This window comes from Phascolarctos cinereus, unplaced genomic scaffold (genome assembly GCF_003287225.1).
Source record: "Phascolarctos cinereus isolate Bilbo 61053 unplaced genomic scaffold, phaCin_HiC Scaffold_4;HRSCAF=312, whole genome shotgun sequence".
Classification (NCBI taxonomy): domain Eukaryota; kingdom Metazoa; phylum Chordata; class Mammalia; order Diprotodontia; family Phascolarctidae; genus Phascolarctos; species Phascolarctos cinereus.
The window spans coordinates 654,928,649-654,949,677 of NW_027555847.1; the positions used below are offsets into that span (position 1 = coordinate 654,928,649).

The 21,029-nt window shown below is 51.7% G+C and overlaps 1 protein-coding gene across 1 annotated transcript in view; it reads left to right on the plus strand.

The window, feature by feature from the left end:
- PLEC (plectin) overlaps positions 1–21,029 on the plus strand; it is an 85,138-nt gene that overhangs the window by 12,503 nt on the left and 51,606 nt on the right. Inside the window, 1 exon segment of the mRNA XM_020995350.2 lies at positions 20,477–20,538. Within this exon segment, the coding sequence (XP_020851009.1) occupies positions 20,477–20,538 (62 nt within the window).

The window sequence follows — 21,029 nt, forward strand, 5'->3', positions numbered from 1 at the left end:
TCCGTCTTGATTTTGGTCTGGGTTCTCTACAAGGGCAAAGAGGGAGAGAGAAATAAACCTCTGTCTTCTAATCCTCTCCTGGTTAGCAGCAGATGGGGGCTGCTTGGGGGGAGGGGAGGGGAGAAGGCTGGCCTTAGATCCTAGTTGCAGTGGGCTGGGTTGACCCTGAGGCTGTTGGCAGATTCTAGGCTGCTGTCCAGCAGAGACTTGATGATTGGCACTTGAGGGAACTCGCTCGGGGTAGTTGGGGCGAGGGCTGTTCACTGGGGGGGGTGATCTGACACCCTGGTGTGGTTGGGTTGCCCACGAAGGTGTCTTTTGCTTTGATAGCTGCCTTTTTCTTGCCCCACTTGGTTCCCACTTCCCATGGGAAGTAAGGGCGGGGGATCTGAGATGCTTCCTCTGAGGAGGTATTTTCAGGTGGTCTGGGTTTTGACTGGAAAAGGAAGGAAGACCCGCACCCCCTCACACATCCTTTTTCCTCAGCTGATTTTGTGGTATGATGGGACCCAGAGGACATGGTGTAAAGAGCCTGTGTTTGAATCCTAACTCTCCTTCTTTACCACCTTTGTGGCCTCGGGCAAATCTCTTCTCTGTAAAATGAGGGGCTTGGATTCAATGACTCTTTGCTCCTATAAGGACAGCACAGATCTAAGTTCCAGTCCTAGCTTTGCCAGTGATTAGCTGTGTGACCTTGGGCCAGTCCGGCTCCCTATCTAGATCTGTTTTCCCTTCTATAAAATGAGGAGGTTGGGCTAAGTAATCCACCAGGCTCCTTCTGGCTTGAACACTGTAGGATGTTTAGGCACTGGGACTCTGTGTGCCCTGGCCTGTGTGGAGGTTGTGGGGGGGTGGTGCTATGTCTACAGACACAGGCGACTGTGAGGCAGAAGGCAGAGCAGGAACAGTCCCTCCCCCACAGGGTGTGTCTCTGGGCAGGCAGGAGTTAAGACCAGGGCTAACCTTGAGTCCACCCTGTATCTGCCAGAGGGACATCTGAGCCCAGACTGAGCTGAGGCAGAGAGAGGAGCTGAGAGGGGGAGGGAGGGGGAGAAAGGGAGTTATACAGCCAAGGGCTGGTTGCTCTATACCCTGAACCCCCTAGAAAGCCCCAGGAGACTCCCCTTTTTTTCTCTTGGGGCAGCTGAGCCGGGGGGGGGGGGGAGCAGGGGCAGGAGAGCCCAGTGAGCAGCGCCTCCATCTGCATTGCAGGCTGTTCCTGGGGGCAGAAGGGGCTGGGTCTGGCAAGTCGAGGAGGAACTTCCTCCCTGCTTGCTGGCTTCAATCAGCTGGCTCCCTCCCTCCCTCCCTCCCTCTCTCTCTCCATTCAGAGCAGGGAGGGGGCCTGTCCTTTGCCCAGCCTCTCTGCGCCAGCCCCAGGCATAAGCTGCAGCTAGCACCGGCATTGCCTGCCTAGGCTTAGCCCTCAGGGGCTGCCCACTTTCCACCCAGAGGCCCCATGGACCCCTCTGGTAATCTCTTCCCCTCCCTGGTTGTGGTGGGTCATGTTGTCACCTTAGTGGCTGTGTGGCACTGGCGGAGGTGGTGCCGACAGGCACAGGACACTCAAGGTAAGAGCGGCTGCCTCCGTTGCCGCTAGGGCTGCTGGCAGCAGAGATGGACAGCAGCGGGGCGGGTGCTGGGAGGCGGGCTTGGGGCTTGGGGGCAGAATCTTCATTGGTGAGGGCAGATTGCACCCCTCCCTCTCTTCTTTGGTCCAACTTTCCCTTCCTCTGTCCTCCCTCCCCTCCCTTTCTCAGCCTTGAGCTAAGCTAAACACAACCACATGTGTGGGAAGCTTAACCCCTCCTTTCCCTGCGAGGTGAGAGTGCAGATGCCTGGGGAATCTGGCAGGAAATAGAGGCTGCCCATAGGCCATAGGGTCTCAGGTGCCAGCTTGGAGACCCTCTGGGCTCGGTGCTAGGCTGGGGTTGTCTTCTCTGGCCCTGGCTTGCTGGATTTTATATTGGGGTTGGGAAGGTGATTCGGGCTGGGGCTGACAGTCTAATCTATTGAATTTTCCTTCCTGGAAGTTGCACAGTAAGGACCCTGGGGCTGCCCTGAGCATCGACCAGATAGAGCCTGGGGCTGAAGGTGGGAGGATTAGTTCTGTTTAAATAGCGAAATGAGATGAGTTAGGTCTGGTGCCAAGTTAGGTAAATAAATGCAGACAGCAGGCTGGGTATGGGAGGGCCTATTATGAAGCTTCCTGTCCCTGAAAGCTGTGGACTGATGCTCAGAGAGTAAGAGGCCATTAGAACAGCTGGCTCCAGCCAACTCTGTCACTAAGGGCAGTGACTCAGGGCTCAGGCCCTTGTCTGCTCTTGACAATGGCCAGGGTTGGGCCTGGTGCTAAGATTGGCCAGAGGTGCTGTCCCGGGTATTCAGTGAGCAATGATGCTCAGAAAACCAGCCCTCTGGGTCTGCTGAGCTGGGAGGTGACTGAGTCCAGCTGAGCTACTGCCTCTGCTTTTCTCAGATGAGGCTTTTCACCTGGCGGCATGGTCAGCTCCTCAGTCTTACTTACTACCTCCATCAGCTTGGCCCTCCCTTTGCCCTAGGCCTCCTTCACTCCCATCACTGGCAGGCACAGCTGCTTTCTTGGCCTGGGCTCACGTCCCCATGTTTGCTTGTGGTACCCAAACAGCTGAGCTGGCCTTTGCCTGCTCTTTCCACAAAGTCACCCTGGTCCCATAGGGCAGCAATACCAGCAGGGAGCCCCCTCCCCCATCCCCAGAGCTCCAGCCCTCTCCACCGTTGAGTTCCACTCTCTTTCTATACTCTGGAGCCTTCCTGGAGTATGTGAGCCTGCCTTCCCAGGAATGGGGCATTTGGGTGTCTATCATATGGGAGGGAACTCTGCTGAGCAGCAGCAGCGTGTCAGGTTCCTATGGACAGGTGTGTCCTAAGAGAAAGGGCAGTGCTCTCCCCGGCCTGGAGCCCTGCCACATTTCCCCACCTCCAGCTCCTTTCTGACAAAAATTGGGCCTTCACTCACAGCTGCCCTTCTCCTTAGTTGTCTGGGAGTGGGGATGGGGTGGGGTAAGGGGCTTGACCATCTAAAACTGCCTCTTTACTAAGAAAAGAAAGTCACGGAACCAAGGCCACCCAGGGACTCCCTCTTCCCGTGAAGTCCCAAGGCAGATAGCAAGACTTAATTTCCTTTACCAGAATCTGTTTTGGGGGGGAGGAAGAAAGGGTATTGATGGGTCCTTGTTCTAACTGGGCAGATTTTAGGGTTAAGCCCAGAGACTGGACCTTGAGAAGATGACAGAGGGGTGATGGATTCAGTATAGCTCTGGTATTGGCCTTAGCTTTTAGGGGAAGGGGATTGGAAGATGGGCACTGTGTCCTTAACTGGCTTGTGGGGGCGGGGAGTAGGACAGGAGGTTGGTTGGAGAGGATGGAGTCAGGGAAGTTTTAGAGGTGAGTGGCAGAGCTGTGCCATGGGCTTGGAGCAGGAAGATTAGGCACAGTTTTTGGTTGGCTTTATCTAGGGGGCCCATTTTGATTTGGGTCAGTGAAGGGGGCTTCAGAGGCCCTTCTCCAGCCCAAGCTCAGGGAGTTCTGCTCCTTGGATCAGGGATTAAATCTGACCACACCCTTTTCTTCCCGCCTTGGCCACTTTCCTTTGTCTGTTGGCCAGCTGCTGCCTCTTTGGTCTGGATGGTCCATATCCTACTGTTTGGGGAGAGGTCTGTCCCTGCCCTCCTCAGCCTGTCTTCTGCTTCTCAAACAAAATTCTGGGTCAAGGCTGCCTCATGAAGGGTGGGACATAGATTTAGGTAAGCCAGACTTCTCCCAGATTGTCTGCTGTTTAACAATGCTTTATGGGCATCAGGAGAGCCTAGACAAAGCTCTTGGTCAGGGCAGAAGATGGTGTACTCACTCATTTGGGTGCAGGGAGGGCTCAGGGTAGTGATGACAGGGAGCAGTGGCGGTCAGGGTTGCTAGGAGACATGGGACAAAAAAGCCTGGGAGAGTCATGAGCAAGGATGGTTGAATGAGGACTTGTCTATGCCTGATTGGTCCACTGTCCTCCTCTCCCAGCTCACCCACCCATCTTTCTGGCCCTGGCTGCTACCCCAGGAATCTGGTGGACCCCAAGAGGGCTCCATGCTGCCACCTGGTGGGGCCTTCTGGGCGGGAGGGTGGGGCATTGTGTTCAATTCAGAAGAATCATGCAGGGGTCCTCAGGACTCTTGGAACAGTGGACCTTGGTGAGTTGAGCCAGGGGAGCTCAACTGTGGAGGAAGGAGATACCCTCAGTTGGGGAGTTGCAGCTCCCTGAATGTGTGTGGCTGTCAGTCTAGGGCACGGGATTCTTAATTGTGTGTGTGTGTGTGTGTTAAACACTTTTGGCTATCAGCTGAAGCCTATGTGCTCCTCAGGATGATTTTTTAAAAATTCATAATTGAAGGAAATGCTAGATTTCAATTAGAGGTTGGTAGAAAAAAAAGATGTGCTATTTTTCCCATGCTCATTCTCTGATCTCTAGGTCCAGGGGCTTGTTGGGTGTGGTTGCCTGGACCCTTTGGGAAGCCTTGGGAAAGGACACTGTGACTCAGCTATTTGCCTAGGGAATGGCTTTTTTGATGAGTCTCCATTGGTATGTGGTGATTTTAGTTTAGTTTTTGTTTTTTCCTGTAGAATTTTTAGCTTTTGTTTGAAAAAAAAAAGCTCCAAGCGTGCCTATCCAGCCTAGCTCTCTCTAGCCTGGCTTCTCATCTCAGACTGTCTCCCGTGCCCCACCCTAACCTTCCTTCCTCTTTGGTGGTCCTTTTCCCTGCATTTGGTTGGGCTGTGCCCTCTGCTCCCCCCTTCTCGCCCCTGCTGGTCTGATTCTCCTGCCACACCCTGTTCTCTCTTCCTAAGCCCATCTCCCCCCTTCTGTCGTGTGGTTTCCCTGAAATCTGTGTGGGCACTGGACTGCTGTTAACTATCTCCTTCCTGCTCAGCCTACCGCATGTCTTCCCTCTCTTTCCCAACCTCAAAGGCCTCTATTCTCTTGTCTTTAGCCGACTTCATGACAAAGAAGTAAGTTGTCACTTGTGGATGCACTCTATGTCTAATACTGTGCATGTGTGGGACAGTGACTCTTAAGATGCACCTTGGGGCTCATTATTCCTGCCTGCCCTTGGGAGAGCCCCAGGGTAGTTATTCATCAGTCCAAGGGAGAGCCCCGAGGGGCTGGGGCCAGCACCCACGTAGCAGGGGCTGGTCAGCCCTGGAGTGTGTCTGGGACCTGGCCATTGGCCACAGATCCTGGCTTCAGCCTGTGTGCAGCAACACTGCCCCTCCACATTGTCTGATGTCCCAGGGAATTTCCCAGGCTGTGTGGGTGGGCTGTGTCTGCAGTCCCCCCCTCCAATCCCCCGGGGACTCCCCTCTTCAGAAGAAGCCTTAGGACCCAGTTGAGTGCTGAGTTCTCAGGCCTGGGAGCCAGCTGCTGCTTGGAATCTCACAGAATCAGGCTTTGTTCTCACCCTCCTTGGGGAAGCCTGTCGCCTGGCAGTGTGGGTGTGGTCACCACCAGGGATGTGTGGGCCTCACGTGGGTGTGGGCAGCCTGCCCACCCTAGTGGGCCAGCTCTTGTATGCTGGGACAAGGAGGCCCCTCTGTATTGTCCTCATCCATAGCTTGTCTATGGGATGAGAATCAGAAGGCCTGATGTAAGGTGGATCAGGAGGGCTCCAACTTTCCCTTCCCCCTCCCTTCAAAGGGGTAGACCCAGAGGGAGCTCCCACTTCATCCTTCCCCACCCACCTCTCACCAGGCAGGGTGAGGCGGGCTGTCCCGCTCTTACTTCCCAGCTTTGATGTGGTGAGATTGCCCTTGGGATGAGGGCAGGGATGCACCCCGTAGGTGCTCTGGGCAGGATTGGCTGAACTCTGGGCCCTTCTTTTCCACCCCAGTGTGCAGGATAGGGCTGGGCAGGACAGGGCAGGGCTAGCAATGGCCAAAGGCTGGAGCAGCAGGGCCTGGCTCTTCTGGTCGGGGCAGTTTGCCTGGTTGGGCGGGGAAATGAGAGGAGGGAGGGAGGGAGGGAGGAGGAGGAGGATGTGGTGAGCAGGAACAGGGCTGTCTCCCCACACACAGCCGGGGAAGGCGCTACCCACCCTATAGACCTCTGAGCCTGGCTCCTTGGCATAGCTGAGCCCCGGGAGGGTGGGAGGCTACGGTAGGGGCATTTCCAAGCCATGGCCGGAGCCCAGGTGCCAGGGGCTACTGTCTCGGCCTCCTATACCTTCCAAAGAGAGATCCTGCTGGATCGGTCTTGCTGGCTGGACGGGGGCTCCGAGCAGGACAGGAAAGGCTACCTGTACCAGCAGCTCTGCTGTGTAGGTGGGTGCCCAGAGAGGGGGTGGGGAGAGACGAGGGGTGGGGCAGCCTCCTCTCTGAGCCATGGGGACCCTTCCTGCCACCTTGGGACCCCTGTTCTCTGGGTATCCACAGCTCACTTGAGGACCCGAGCCTGGGGACACTGCTGTTTCTGCTTGGGTCCCCAGGGAGCCTATCGGGAGCTTTGGGCCAAGCTTCACCATTGGGGCTGTAGGAGTTAAAGGGGTGGGTAGTGGGAGGGGCTGCAGGCCAGACACACCTCATCCCTGCATGTTCTCCCGGAACACACACACTGTGGAAAATGGAAACTTTGCCCAATCCCCCTCCACCTCCTGCCTTCTGCTGTTCTCCCCTGCGGTCCCCCCTTCCCTTCCGCCAGCTCTGCTCCCTGTTTCCCCTGTGACACACTAGGAGGCCCCTCTCTTTTCTGTTTGCTTGTTTCCATGGCCGTAGTTTTTGTGTACAGTACACACTAGCGATGTTAATGGGGGAGGAGGAGGGGGGTTTTGGGGACTATGAGGCCAGGCTGGGGGCGGGGGTGGCAGGGGGATTTAGAGGACTTTCTGTGGCTTCTGGCTCAGGGCCCTCAGTGCCAAGATCAATGCTTTCTCTCTCCATCACATAGTGGATGAGGTGGCATTTTCAATTGAGATCAGGTGTTTCTTTGAGCCTGTACGTCCGTGGTCAGGCCCAGGAGCCAAGCATCTTTGATGTTCTCTGGGTAACCCTTGTGAAACATGCAGGGTAACCAGTATGTGTGCCTGAGGCAGAGAGGACCAAGCCATCACCTACATGGAGTTTGACTGCTCTTGGGAGTGGTCAGGGCTGAAGCCAAGTGGTGCTCCATAGTCAAAGGATCAGAGAGTGCTAACTCTCCAGAGAAGTTGTAGGGCTCTCCCTACATTCATTCCTTCCCTGTGGTGTTGCTTCCTGGCTGTCTCAGCTGTGGGGGCCCTAGGGCGCAGGAGCAGAGGAGTAGAAAAAATGCCCCAAAGCACAGATAAATAAATCAGGAGGAATGGTTCTTGCCCTGCCCAGTATGGTGGAACATCTCACTTGGCTTGGCTGCAGTTTTAATGTTCATTAGGACCAAGGGACTAGAGTGTTTTTAACAGTCCAGGATAGTCTTTGGATGAAGAAATGACTTTTTAGTTGATTCTGTCACCTTGCTTACCAAAATCTTTGATGTGAAAAGTAGTAATTGCAGGAACCAGCTCCCCAGCTCCAATTATCTATCTTCTCTGTGATTTTGAGCACCTCTTCTCTCTTTCTGTTCCCTGGTTCCCAGGAAGCTGGGGCTGGGGGGGATGGGAAGGAGAGGAAAAAGTTGGGTTAAGATTCGAGGATGACCATTGCCCCCAACTCCAACAGATGGGGTTAGGCTTGGACAAAGGTAGTTTGCTCATCAGCTTTTCCTTTTCTCCTCTTTCTGTGGTGGATAAGGTGGCCCCAAGCATTGTCTCTGAGTCTGGGAAAAAGCTGGGACAGCAAGCTGATTCCCCTACAAATCGGGGATGCAAAGAAGATCCTGCCAGGCTTGAATGATGGACTAAACCTAACAAAATAAAATTCAGTGGGAATCAATGTTAAGCCTACCACTTGGGTTAAAAAAAATCAACTATGAGTAGAAAATGAGGAAGATAGGACTAGAAAGGAGTTTGCAAGCTCGATGTGAGTCAAAAATGTGAGAAGACCGCCAAAAAAAATACCCCAATGCTGTTTCTTCTGTGGAATGGGGTGTGGGGTACAGTCTGGACCTGTGATTTCATCTCTGGGGAGCTTTCCTGGTGTGGAAACCCCCTCCACTACCCTAAATCTGCTACTCATCTGTAAATTATGGGGGATTCTAGATTTAGGGCGTTGCCCAGAGGCAGTTCTAAGTGACTTGCCCATGGCTACAGGGTAACTGTGTGGCTGGGACAGTACTTGAACCCAGGTCTGACTCCAAAGCCGGCCTCATTAACTATGCTACAATGCCTCTCTAGGTTACAGCAGGGGAAGAGGCAGTCTCCTTCTGAGAGAGGTGATAATTGCACTGTTCTCCCTCCTGTTCAGACCCGTTTGGAGTATTTTATCTGGTGTTGGGTTTTCAAATTCTAGGAAAGACATTGACAAACTGGAGTGTGTCCAGAGGAAGGTGACCAGGATGGAGAGGGCTGGCTAGGTGGCTCAGTAGGTAGAGTGCTGGGCCTGGAGTTGAGAAGATCTGACTTCAGATATCTGACCTCACATGCTTACTAGCTGGTTTACTCTGGGCAAGTCACTTAACCTCTATTTGCCTCAGTTTCCTCATCTGCAAAATGGAGGTCATACTACCTCCCAGGATTATTGTGAGGATCAAGGGAGATAAAATGCGCCTGGCACATGGTAAGCACTGTATAGATGTTAGTCATTATTACTTTTGTTACTTGAAACTATGACGCAGGAAGATCAGTTGTAGAAACTTAAAATGTTTAGCTTGGGCAGGGCAGGGAAGAGGTGGGGAATGGAGTCTAGAATTGCATTTTCCGTCAGATATTTGAAGTTTGTTGTGTGGAAGATGGAACAGATTTATTTGTTTGGCACTTTTGTTGTTCGGTCACTTTCAGTCCTGTCCGACTCTTCGTGACCCCGTTTAGATTTTTCTTGGCAAAGATATTGGAGTGGCTTGCCATTTCCTTCTCCAGCTTATTTTACAGATGAGGAAAATGACTTGCCCAGGGCACACAGTTAGTGAGTGTCTGAGGCAGGATTTGAACTCTGGTCTTCCTGACTCCAGGGCTGGCACTCCATCCATTGCATTACTTTGCTTAGCCCTAGTAGGGAGAATTATCATCCATGGGTAGGAGTTACAGGGAGGCAGATTTTGACCCAGGAGGAACGTCCTACAAATTAGAACCGTCCAAAAATCCATTAGACTGTCTTGGGTTGGGAGCCATTAGTGAGTGCTGGGTGACCCCTTGATGAATATGTTATTGATGGGATCCGTGCCCTAGGAATTAGTCAGACTGGTTGATCTTTGAGTCCCTTTCAATGCTGAGATTTAGTGATTTTCTCATCCTGTTATGCAGACTCCCAACTCTATACTTTTTAAACTCAACCATCTGAGCTTTGTGCCTCATTTGTGTTTTGTTAGGTCTTTCTTTAATTATTTAGTGAAGTCATATTCTTTAACCCGAACATAGCTTAGTTATTTCAAGAGAAGGTTTTTTTTTTCTTTGACTTCGGGAGAGCTGGGAGAATCTAGGTACCCCAGGGGCCAGGGAAGGGACTGGGGGCAGCCCCCACAAAGAGCCTGATATCCCCAAGGGTCGGGGAGTCTGTGAGAGGGCGGATCTGCTAGACAATAGTCTTTTAAAAGTTTTATTGAGGCGCTTTTCTTTCTCAGTCACTTTCCTGTAACTCCCTCCTATATCGACCCCCAATCCTCCTTAGTAACAAAAAAGTACAGTCAAACAAAACAAATCAACATGTTGTGGGTGTCTAAAAATGTATGTCTCATACTACACCAAAATAGTCTTATAGCTTATCTGCTTTACCTCCTTGGGCATTTCTTCCTTTTTAATAGTTTATTATATATATGTATGTATGTGTGTGTATATATATATATATATATATATATATATATATATATAGAGAGAGAGAGAGAGAGAGAGAGAGAGAGAGAGAGAGAGTTGTTACCATCACCAGCACAACAAATAAGAATACATATACATATATTCTTCTTTTTAAATTTAAAAAAAAATTTTAAAATTCCAAATTTAACAAATGCCGAAAAGGAGAGAGAACATTTCCATATACAAAAGAGAACAGAAAGAGAGTGTGAAACTGTGAAATCTCTATTACATACAGCTTGCTTCCTGGGGTGTTTCTTTCTAGAGCATGGGGGTGCTCTTCTTTCTCTAGGCCTTTTCTGTAGATGGGTCCTAGGATAAATCAGAAAATGTAGAATGGGGGAAGGGAATGGGAGCTCATTCAAGTTCTGGTACCTGGGATGGCTTCTTGGTGAAGAAATGCCCTTTTAGGTTTGGAAATAGTGTCTTCAGTTGAATGAGAAGCCTCTTCATCCGAAGGGTTTGATCCTTCATAGGATCGTAGGTTTAGAGCTGGAAGCAACCTTAGAAACCATGGAGTCGGACTCCTTTATTTTGCAGATAAGGAAACTGAGGCTGAGAGAAAGAGATTTAAACAACTTGCTCAGAGCCACCCAGCTAGTAAGTGTTGGGGGCAGGATTTGAACTCTGACCTTTCTAACTCGGAGTTTCAGGCTCTCCCAACTGAGGACACAACTCTTTGTGGTGAGGGTATATGAGAGGTAGGAGGCAGGGCATTTGGAAGCATAAAATGAGGCCCTCTAGCAACATGACAGTAAGAACCTTACAACTCTAAATTCTAAGAGTTTTCTTAATGAAAAGATTAATTTGGGCTCAACTTAAAGAGAATCTTTGTAACAATAAGAGAGCTCTCTGGAAATGGGGTAGGCAGCCTAGGGAGGCATTGCCCCCTATCCCAAACACACCCGGCTGGAGGTCTTCTAGTAAGGTCTGTGTGACGACTTTCCATTGTCAGGGATACTGTAGAGTGAATTCCGCTCATTCAAGGGTTGGATCTGAGGGCCTCCAAGTTTCTCTCCAACTCCGGGACTCTGTGATCTCAAAGTCTGTCTTCCCCACGTAGCACACAGCCTAAACGTGCTGGACCGGGTGTTGGGACTTTTTTTTCCTTTAGGTCATTGGAAACACATTGGAGGAATTTAGAAACTTTAGTAAGTAATTAAAGGGGAAATTACATTAAAACGAAATAATGTTCTTAAGGCTAGGATTTCCAGGTTACAGCGTAAGCTTCTCTCCTGACCAAAGAACTAGCTGAAAGTCCACCTAATTCATTCCCAGCCCTTTCCTGTGAGGAGCAGAGGGCAGGCTCAATTCTTTCCTGGGATGTAAAGGCAAAGATCAATTTGTATTCTGATTTGTGGGGCCCCCTCTCCCTTTTGGCTAGGAAGAATAGGGAAGAAAGAAAGAAAGAGGGGAACCCGTAGTTTGTTGGATTTAAAAAAAATTTAATAAAGATTCCTGAGTACCCAAAACTAGACCAGATCATGTGGGAGGTGGGGTGATACTAAATGAGTGGTGCCATCTTTGCTTGGTAGGGACTTACCATCTCCAGCGTATTAGGAGACATATCAGTAATTTGAGTACTAGGTAATGGCAGTGCCTGGGAGGGGTTCTGAGGAGAGAAAGATCAATCCTTGCTGGGGTGGCATTGGTCTGAGAAGCTGATTAAGGAGGGAAAATTTGAGTTGGGCCTTGAATGGTGTTTGAGGAGAGGTGGTGGTGAAAGGTCTTGAAGTTGTATTGTGGAGCCGTTGAGGCAGACAAAGGGTATAGTCAGGTAAGCCTTTGTTTTTTGACCAGTACATGAGCAAACATCGAGGTTTAATGGGGTTTGGGGTCAGGAAGACTTGGATTTAGATCCAGCTTCTTGTAGCAACTGTGTGCTCCTGGGCAAATTATGAAACCTCTCTGTGCCTCTGTTAACTCCCCAGAGCTTAGATTTACTAAATCCCAAATGGATAGGTTGCAGTTTGGCTGGTGGAAGGAATTCCCTACTCTGAGGAAATCACAGCTCCTTATTCCCCTAAATAAGAGCGTTTGCAGAGAGGCATCACAGCATGGCATAGGAGCTGAATCCCTGGAGTTAGAAGATCAGGAGTAGCTGAGTCGAGCTGGGCCTCAGACACGTGCTAGCTGTGTGACCTGGGATAAGCCATTTAACTTTTCAGTGCTCCAAGAAGCTCTGAAGATTGCACATCTGCACTGGTGGAGATAGTGTCTCCTGTCTGTAGCTCCCCGTGTGAACTGGATTTTTAATAAGTACATTATTGTACCACTCTGCTAAGGATGGCTCAAGAGGCCCCTGAGAATGGGGCAGGCATAACTTAGAGACTGTATCAGAGAGCAAATAATATTTGCAAAGCAGCTTGGGAAGAGCAAGGGAAGAAAGGTAGGGAATGGAGAAAGAGGGGTGATGCTGTAGAGGGACTCTGACCCCGCCTTGTCTGTATCTGATGGCTGCTTCTGTGGAGGGATGGGGCTGGTTTTTGTGGAACGTGATCTCTTGTTCCCAAGCAGGGCGTGAGGATGGTGGAAGGCATGGGAAAGGGGCTTCCTGCTCTGATGAAGTCCCTGATGTTCCAGAGTTCATGCCTTGCATCACTGGCCTGGTTTAGCCTGCCCTCTAACAGGTGACTGCCCAGTCTGAGAGCCGGCCAAGATGGTCCAGGGGCTCTTCATCCTGGCTTTCTCTCCTGCTCCTTCTCCCTTCCCATCTTCCTCTTCAGGTTCCTGATGGAATGGCAGAATGTGAAAGTCATCCAGTCTCATCTCATGCCTCTGTTTCCCTGTCCGTGACATCCTCCTCCCCTTATCCCCTATCTGCCTCTCATCTGCCTTCCTTTCTAGCTTCTGCTTTAAAGACAGGATGCCTTTTCCCCATCCCTTCTTTCCTTCTCTGTCCTATGCCTCCTTAGGGCTTTGGACTCATCTGATGTCACCTGCTGTCACCTGTGGGGCTCTGGTGCCCCCCTCTGGTTGATCCTCGTAATAGCTGGAACCAAGCCTCATCCAGAGATCAGGTTCTACTCAGAGGCAGTTTGGTACAGTGGCCCTGGGCTGTGGAATCAGAGGACCTGGGTTAAAATCCTACCTCTGATGCTTATTACTTGTTGTGACTTTGGGAAAGTCTCTTCTCTCAGGAACTCATTTTTCTCATTTGTAAAATGAGGGGTGGGGGGTGGGGGTGGTTAGTTTGGAATCCATGACTTCTCAGGCTCCTTCCAGTTCCAGATCTGGGAGATGCCGACCGGCCAGTCCTGAAAAGGTCACGATTGGGGGATTAGCTCTATGGTCATGACTGGGGGGGTAGCTTTCTGGCCCCCTCCTTGTTTTGGGGGAGTGGAGGAGAGTCCTGGGCTTGAGTCTCTGGAGCTTTAGCAGGGGTGGGATGGAAATGAATCTATTTCTGGGTCTGGTGACACACGGGTGCATCATGCAGCCCCACAGCTGGATCTCATCACTCCAGATGTGCCAGGGAATGGAAAATACTTGTGGTTCTGAGGCGGCTGCATTCTTTTCTGTGGCTGGCTCCATGTAGGGCTTGGGGGTTGGGGGTAGAGCAGAGGCTGTATTTACTATACTCCTGGATGCCAAAGCTGGCTTGCTTGGGGTTTCAGGCCTTGAAGCTGCAGCCAGGATTCCCCAAGCACCCACTCTCCCCCTGGAGATTGCATCTTTCCCTCTTCCCCTGCCTATTTTGCCCTTGCCCTTCCCTAGCCCAGCACTGGGTTGCCAGCTCTCTCTTGAGGCCTCTGCTGTCTGGAGTCCTGGTCAGCACAAATTGTCCCTGCCCAGGTTGGAGGCTGGCAGGAGCCTCGGCAGGGCTTCCATCCCTATGCCTTTGTCCTTTTGCTCTGTTATGGCCTGTTATCTGGAAAAGCCCCACCCAAAAAGCAAACACAGCCCCTCCAGCCCCTCCTCTTAGCTCACAGGTGCGGCTTCCTTCCCTACTGACTCACTGGTACTTCCCCACGACCCCCTCCTCTCTGTATATAGCTCTTGCCCCTCCTCCCCCCTCCCCACTGGGCTCTGACTCACTGGCACTCTGCCCTGGCTGGCTCATCTCTACCCCTTCTCCTGGGCCCCTCTGAATCTGATTCTGCTTCTTCATAGGGAAGCTTTCTGTGAGTCACCACTGCCCTCCCCCAAGCCACACTTTCTCCCCCTGTCTCTTCTCGCCTTTAGCCTCTGACACTCTCTGTGGTGGCAGGGCCTGGCAGCTCAATGGGTAGAGAAGGGAGCAGTATGAAGCATTCTGCTGGAGGGACTGACTCAAGGCAGACATCTGAACCCTGTGTATTTGGGTCCAGAAATCAGTTGGGGAGGAAAAGAGGGAAGTGCCCTAGGGCCACCTCATCCCCAGCCTCCAGATGCTACCTGGGGTGTGTGGAGGGGATGGAGAACGGAGGAATGGGTGTCTCCCCAGGTGCTATATGACTCACCATATGGCTGTGTAGCACGGGCTTCTGCAGCTCATCTGGGTAGAAAGGGGAAAGGTCTTTGAACCCAGGCAGAGCTAGGGCAAAGGACCACAGACACAAATACATTCATAGAGCTGAATGAAATAGAAGTCCTGCCCTGAAGTGGGGAGAGAGACCTAGCCTTGGTCTTTTCTTGGGGTTTTTCATGTCGTCTGGAGCTGAGTCCCAGAAGAGGGTCGCCCAGTTTACTTCCCTGTTGCCCCAGGGATCATGAAAGTTAACCTTCCACGTCCCCCTCTGTAGGCCCTGGGCTGGGAATTCTGACCAGTGACTGAGGGCTGGGACTTAGGTGCTTGCCATCTGAGAGAGAGGCATTTTCTGCCTTTAAGTTCTGTTCCCCACATGTGTGCATTGGAGAATCCAGGAAGGTCTGGGGCATTTGGCTGACCTTAGGTGGTATCACTGCACAGGTGCCTTGGGCAAGTTGCCCTTCCTGGCCCTTAGTTTGTTCATCTGTAAAATGAGGTGGTTGAACTAGGTCATAGGTTCCCTGAGTGGGCCATTCTGCCCCTGGGGGGAGCTGGAACAGTGGGGGTGGGGTGGGGGCATAGTAATTTGAAATGGTGCAGATTTTAAAGAAAGTTAAATGGTTAAAGGAAGTAGATTTCCAGAGGGGTGCTGAGTAATTTTTTTTTTGAAAAGTGGGCAGTAGGCCAAATAAATTGGGGAACCTTTGGACTAGATGGAGATCTCTGAGGTTCTATCCAGCTCTGTCTCCAAACCTTACCCCTCTGTGCATGTTACAACTTTCCCAGAAGAATATAAACTTCCTGAGACCAGGGATTGTTTAATTTTCTTTTTCTTTTCTTTCTTTCTTTCTTTCTTTCTTTCTTTCTTTCTTTCTTTCTCTTTCTTTCTTTCTTTTTCTTTCTTTCTTTCTTTCTTTCTTTCTTTCTCTCTCTCTCTCTCTCTCTCTCTCTCTCTCTCTTTCTTTCTTTCTTCCTTCCTTTCTTCCTTTTTTTCTTTCTTCACCAGCACCAAGTACAATGACTTGCATATAGTAGGCACTTTGAGGTTGAGTTGAAAGGGGATAGGGTCACCTAGCATAGACAGATGCCATGGAGAGAAAGGGACAGAGCTGAGAGCAGGGGCCATCTGGATTTCTAACTGTGGAACTAGAGATGGGCAGAGACAGTGGCCAGAAAGGTAGACGGCAAGAATTGGGGAGAGGAATCAGAAGAAACCTGAGTGTCTGCAGGTAGTATTAGTAACAGTAACAACAACAACAACAACAGTAGTTTTAAGGTTTTTAAAGATTAGGTTTTTCAAAGGTTAAGGTTTTCCTGACTCTGCTGGACACAGAAGTCTGGGCTGGCCCATTCACCTTTCACTTTGGTAGCTTCTTCCTCCAAGAGCAGCACAGATATTTTACAGATATTTACAGATATTTTTACAGACATTTTATCCTCACAACCGCCCTGGGAGGTAGGTCCTCTTATGACCCTCATTTTACAGATAAAGAAACTGAGGCAGAGGTTAAGAGACTTGCCCAAGGTCACATTAATGATAAGTGTCTGAGGCCAGATTTTGACCTTGAGTTTTCTTGAATTCAGGTCCAGCACTCCAGAGAAGGGATTCTTAGAGTAGGGAGGGACAGCCACTTTTAGTAGAACAAAAAGAATTCGTTAAATAATGGGGAGGGAGGTTTGAAGAAGGGATAGGAGCTGAGAACTGACTTTGCCTTCTGTAAGATAACAGGACCTGAAATGGAGGCAGGGTGGAATGTAGGGTTTTGTATTGATTTTCTGTCCCTGTCAAATAAAAATTCAGCCAGGCAGGTTTTACAGAGCAACTGCTTTGTAAAAAAGCCTGGCTCTGATAGAGACAGAGCAAGAGGACCTAATTTTGGTGCCCTTGGACAGCTCCTGGCCTAGTTGTATATGAGGATCTAGGCCTGGCTGGAGTTGGGGATCTCAGTTAAAGAACAGTAAGAGATAAGACTGCTTAGGTAGGAGGGGACCAAATGGAGACAGGACCTTGAAGGCTAGTCTGAACAATTTGGACATAATTCTGTAGGCTTTACCTGTAGGGCACTGCTGAGCAGGGATAGCATTCAGGCAGAGATGTAACTTCTTTAAAGAGATGATATGGCCTTGGTGAAAGGAATTACAGGCCCAGTCTGATGAAGAGCAACTAGTGAGGATGCTATTGTAACAACTTAGCCAGCTGTGAAGGAATAATAATAAATCAACTCCTATTTATCCAGCCATTTAAGTCTTACAAAACCATTTTGCTGAATTTTTCCCTCAAAACAGCTCTGTGAGGTGGTTGAGATTATAATCACCTCTGTTTTGCAGATGAGGCAATTGAGGCTTAGAGAATTAGGTGATTTGCTTAGTGTCAAAGATGGAATTTGCACCCAGGACTTTCCTGACTCCCTACACCAGTGTTTGGTCCATTAACCCTCACCGCCTCCCTCAGTGCCTTTTCCATATCCTCACAGAGCTTTGCTTTTTAGGGACTTTCAGTTCTGAAATAACTGTTGGGGCTGAATTCAGACCTGGAGTAGGACCTATAGACCGCCAGGCTTCCCTGTGACTCATTGTGGTGCTGTTCCTAAGCATTTACTCTGTAAGCATTTACTCACCCTGTACTTAGACATTATCAAATTTTAGTATCGAGTAATGAGAGGTGGTAGAATTGGTTATAGACTTTGGAGCTTGAACGATGTGTTTGGGGGCCCCAAGGAGGCATAGAAATGGGACCAGTTCCAAAGCCAGAGGCTGTGCCTGGCTATTCTGGTCCTTGTCTAGTTTGGGGCTGCCCCTCCCTGGTGAACTCTGGCCCTACTGAAGGAGAGAGGACCGTCCTGGTCTTGGGGCTTCTGTGGTCCAGTTCAATAAATAGGAAGGGTCTTGCAGGTCAGATGGCTGCCAGGAAGGAGGAGTGTGTGGTGGGGGTCCCCCCTTCTCCCCTAGACCCAGCTTGCAGGACCATGGGACCTCCCCTCATCCCTGGACACTGGTGGCTGGGCTTTGGACAGGAGAGGAAATGGTTAATGCTTGCCATCTCTGCCTGCCTGCCCTCCCGTGCTGTGGCTTGGCTTGGCTTGCCTCGCCTGGGCTGTGGTGGTGGTTAGGAAACTATATGGTGGTTTCCTGTTTCTGGCTAGCAAATGTGCAGATCCAGAGAAAGGAGTTCCCGCCTCTTCGGGGCCTGCCCCGCCCCACCCCGCCCAACCCAGTCAGGCCCAGCCCCGGGCACACCTAGTCCTGGGAGCAGCCCCATACCTCTGGGTGGGAGGGAGGCAGGGGGCTGGGCCAGACTAGGGAGAAAGAGGAGGAGCAGGCAGCAGCAGGGCCAGCAGCCCCGCTGGTGGTAGCTGCAGCAGCAGCAGCAGCAGCAGCAGCTCTGGGAGTGTAGCTGGAGCCTGGGGAGTGGCCACACTAACTTCTGTACTTTAGAGTGTTAGGGTAGGCAGAGGAAGTGCCTGCTGTTGCTTCGTAGCCCAGCCCAGGGCCCACTGCCGGCCTCCTTCCTCCCTTCGTCAGTGGGATCCCGGTGGGTCGGTCGGGTGGGAGCCCTCCAGATCCAGGCCAGGCCAGGCGTCCCATCCAGAGCTTGCCTCCCCTCGGCTCCCCTGGGCAAGGGGACCATGTCGCGGCAGAGACTGAAGAGCCAGGAGCCCCAGAACCCTGTACAGAAGAGAACCAATTCTGAGGACAACCTCTACCTGGCTGTCCTTAGGGCTTCAGAGGGCAAGAAAGGTAGTGAGACTGACTCCCCCGTCCCTGAGAGACTGGGGCTGGCTGGCTGGCTGGCTGGCTGGCAGCAGGTAGAGGGAGGGAGGCGGGAAAGGGAGCCGAACTTTGGGGCTGTCCCAGGTGAGATCTGCTTCTAGGGGACCACTTGGCTTTGGGGAGCTGTCTGGGAGGCTAGAAATGGTTACGATGCTCTGGTGGTGAGCTTCCTAAAACATCTGGGGGCTCTGAAACTAAGGAGACTCTAGGGGGGTGTGCGGAGAGCTGGGCCACTCACTGTGGTGTGCCTGGCCAATGCAGGGTACTGGCGCTCTGGAGAGATGGGAGACTTGTAGATTCAGTGGAGCAGGGGGGCCCGTTGGGGCTGAGCAGGCAAGGGGTAAAGCTGCTGAGTTGTGGTCAGTGGCTGGCTGAAGGCCCTGGGCTGCCCATTTGGAGTAGGCTCAGAGGAAGCATGGGACAGAACCACTAGAGAGCTCCAGGGTTCAGTAGAAGTGGTGGGAATGTTTGCCTCTCTTACCTTGGCCAGGTGTGTGTGTATGGGGGAAGGGGATCCTAAGAACCTACTTGGCCTGAGGCCAGCACTTCATAACAGGGCAGGTGGGCCACCAGAGGGCCTGGTATAGGGAGATGGGGCCAGCAGGGCTGGGGGAAGCCTGACATGGATAGTTGGGGGGAGGTGTTTCCTGGCTTAGGCAAGTGAAGGTGGACACTGTTGATTTCACTAGGGGAAGGCACCAGGCCCTCCCTCCTGTGCCGCCCGCCCCTCTTCCATCTCTCCCAGGAGGGGCCGAGCTTTGGGGCCTGGCTCTACCCTCCTCACTAAGCCGATTTGGGACTCTTTGGAGCCTTTCTTCACTGACCCCTGCTATTATCCGAGGCAGTGTGTGTATATGCCTGTTGTGGTGGGAATAAGATAGAAGGGAGAAGGAGTAAAAGCTTATGGGTGGGTTCCTCACTGGGGAATGTGGGTGGGGAAAAGGGGAGGTCCTCACTCTCTGTAATTGGACTCCTCCCCCCTGCCCTGCTGCAGGCCTGGCTTAGCCCCTCTTCCCTGCTGGAACCTGGACCTTCACCTCCTCCCCCTTCTTTCTTCTCTTACTACCCAGAGTGAGGGAGCTGGCAGTCTGATGTGTGGTGTCTGATTGTCCTGTCTCAGGTGCTGGGTGTGTTTGTGTGGGGTGGGGTGGGGGAACAGTGATTCCTTTTGTTGTTTTTTTTGGGGGGGGGAGTAAAGCTAAAGCCCAGAGAGGCCAAAGGTGCTAGCCTAGTCAGCTCAGGTGCTCCAGCCTGTCAGGAAGGCTCCTTCCTAGACCCAGGCTATACTCAGAGCATGGAAGGGCCCAAGGCTGGGCACCAGGCATGGCATCAAGGGGAAGCCTAGCTGGGAGGGGCCATCCTAAGCCTGGCTTGTTGTGGGGGTGGGGGACGGGCCAGGACATGCTCCGTGGGCTCTGGGGTGCGGCTGCCAGCCCAGGGCTGGACGGGTGGGAGCCTTCCCGTCCTGGGGAGGAGAGACAATGGGGGAATTGAGCAGGAGGCGCCTGGTTTCCGTTTCCTGGGAGATCACCTGCCTGACCTGCCTGGGTTTGGGAGACCTGGGAGGGCTGTACAGTTTGATCCTCATTTCTCTCTTCTCTGTCTACTCCATCCATAGCCCCCTTAGAGCTGGGTCTGGCTCTGGGCCCAAACCTGCTCCTCCTCCTGACCCACTAGGTCTGGTCTTTTAAAGGGGGATGAGGAGGCCTAGGCTGCAACCTGGCTTTCCAAGAGATGGAGGGAGTATAGGAGAGGCCTTCACAAGGGGACATCCCTGGGAATTTTTGTGCCCAAGAGTTTCTCCTGGTTATAGTTTATGGGATTAGATTCTTTAGAAGCTAGAGTATTGCTACATTATTGAGGCACTGCCATTGGCCCTGGTCCCAGCAAATGGGTTCACCACTGTTTAAGAGCTGTACAACTTTGGACAAATCACTTTACCTTGCCGAGTTTCAATTTCTTCATCTGTAAAATGGGAATGGTGAAGCTTTATCTATCTCTCAGGGTTTTATAAGCATCAATTGTATATGAAAGTCTCTTTTAGCCATAAAGGGTGAGAAAGATGGGCGCTGCTACTGTTAGTTGTCATTCTTGGCCCCTGTTGGGCAGTGGAATAGATGGGAGCAGCTTCTTCTGCTCAGATGGCCTGTTGGGGTTCCCCTGTCCTCAACACCCCTTCCCTGGATTACCCACTTCCTGTGATTCCCTCAGTCAGAGTGTGAGTGACTCATACTGTCTCAGGGCTATCTCTCTGGCTAGACTGATCATTCCTTCTGTCCTCCCCAGCCTCAGAATAATCTTGACCTTTCTCTCCGACCAGATGAGCGGGACCGGGTGCAGAAGAAAACCTTCACCAAGTGGGTCAACAAGCATCTCATCAAGGTATGGAGGGGCGAGAGTGGGCTAGGGTTCTGGGTGGCTCCCTGACCTCTAGCCGCTCGGCCGAGCCGGGGAGGAGGAGAGAAGCAGAAGCCCCAGGAGCCAACCAGAGGGGTGGGGACGGGGTTAGGGAGCCTGCAGCCCTAGGCCGGCTCAATCCTGAGCTACTCTACTGACCTTGCCAGGCATCTTCTGGGCCGTTCATGGCCATTCCCTGCATCTTGCAAGTCTGTTCGTTTTCCTTCATCTCTCTGAAATATTGCTCTTTTCTGTCTTCCTTCCTCCCATTGTTCCTGCTCTTTCCCTTTCTTTCTCTCTGTTCCTGTCCACTGTCTCTCTCCTTCTTCCCTCCCTCCTGGTTGGTTCCTTGTAGCACTGGAGAGCAGAGGTAGGTAGTTGACTTGCTGCCTTGGGGGTGGCGGGGGTTGGCATCCTACCTTATACTTTCCCTGCTCTTTCCCTCTCTCCCCCTGTTTGGCAGGACCTCTCGTCCT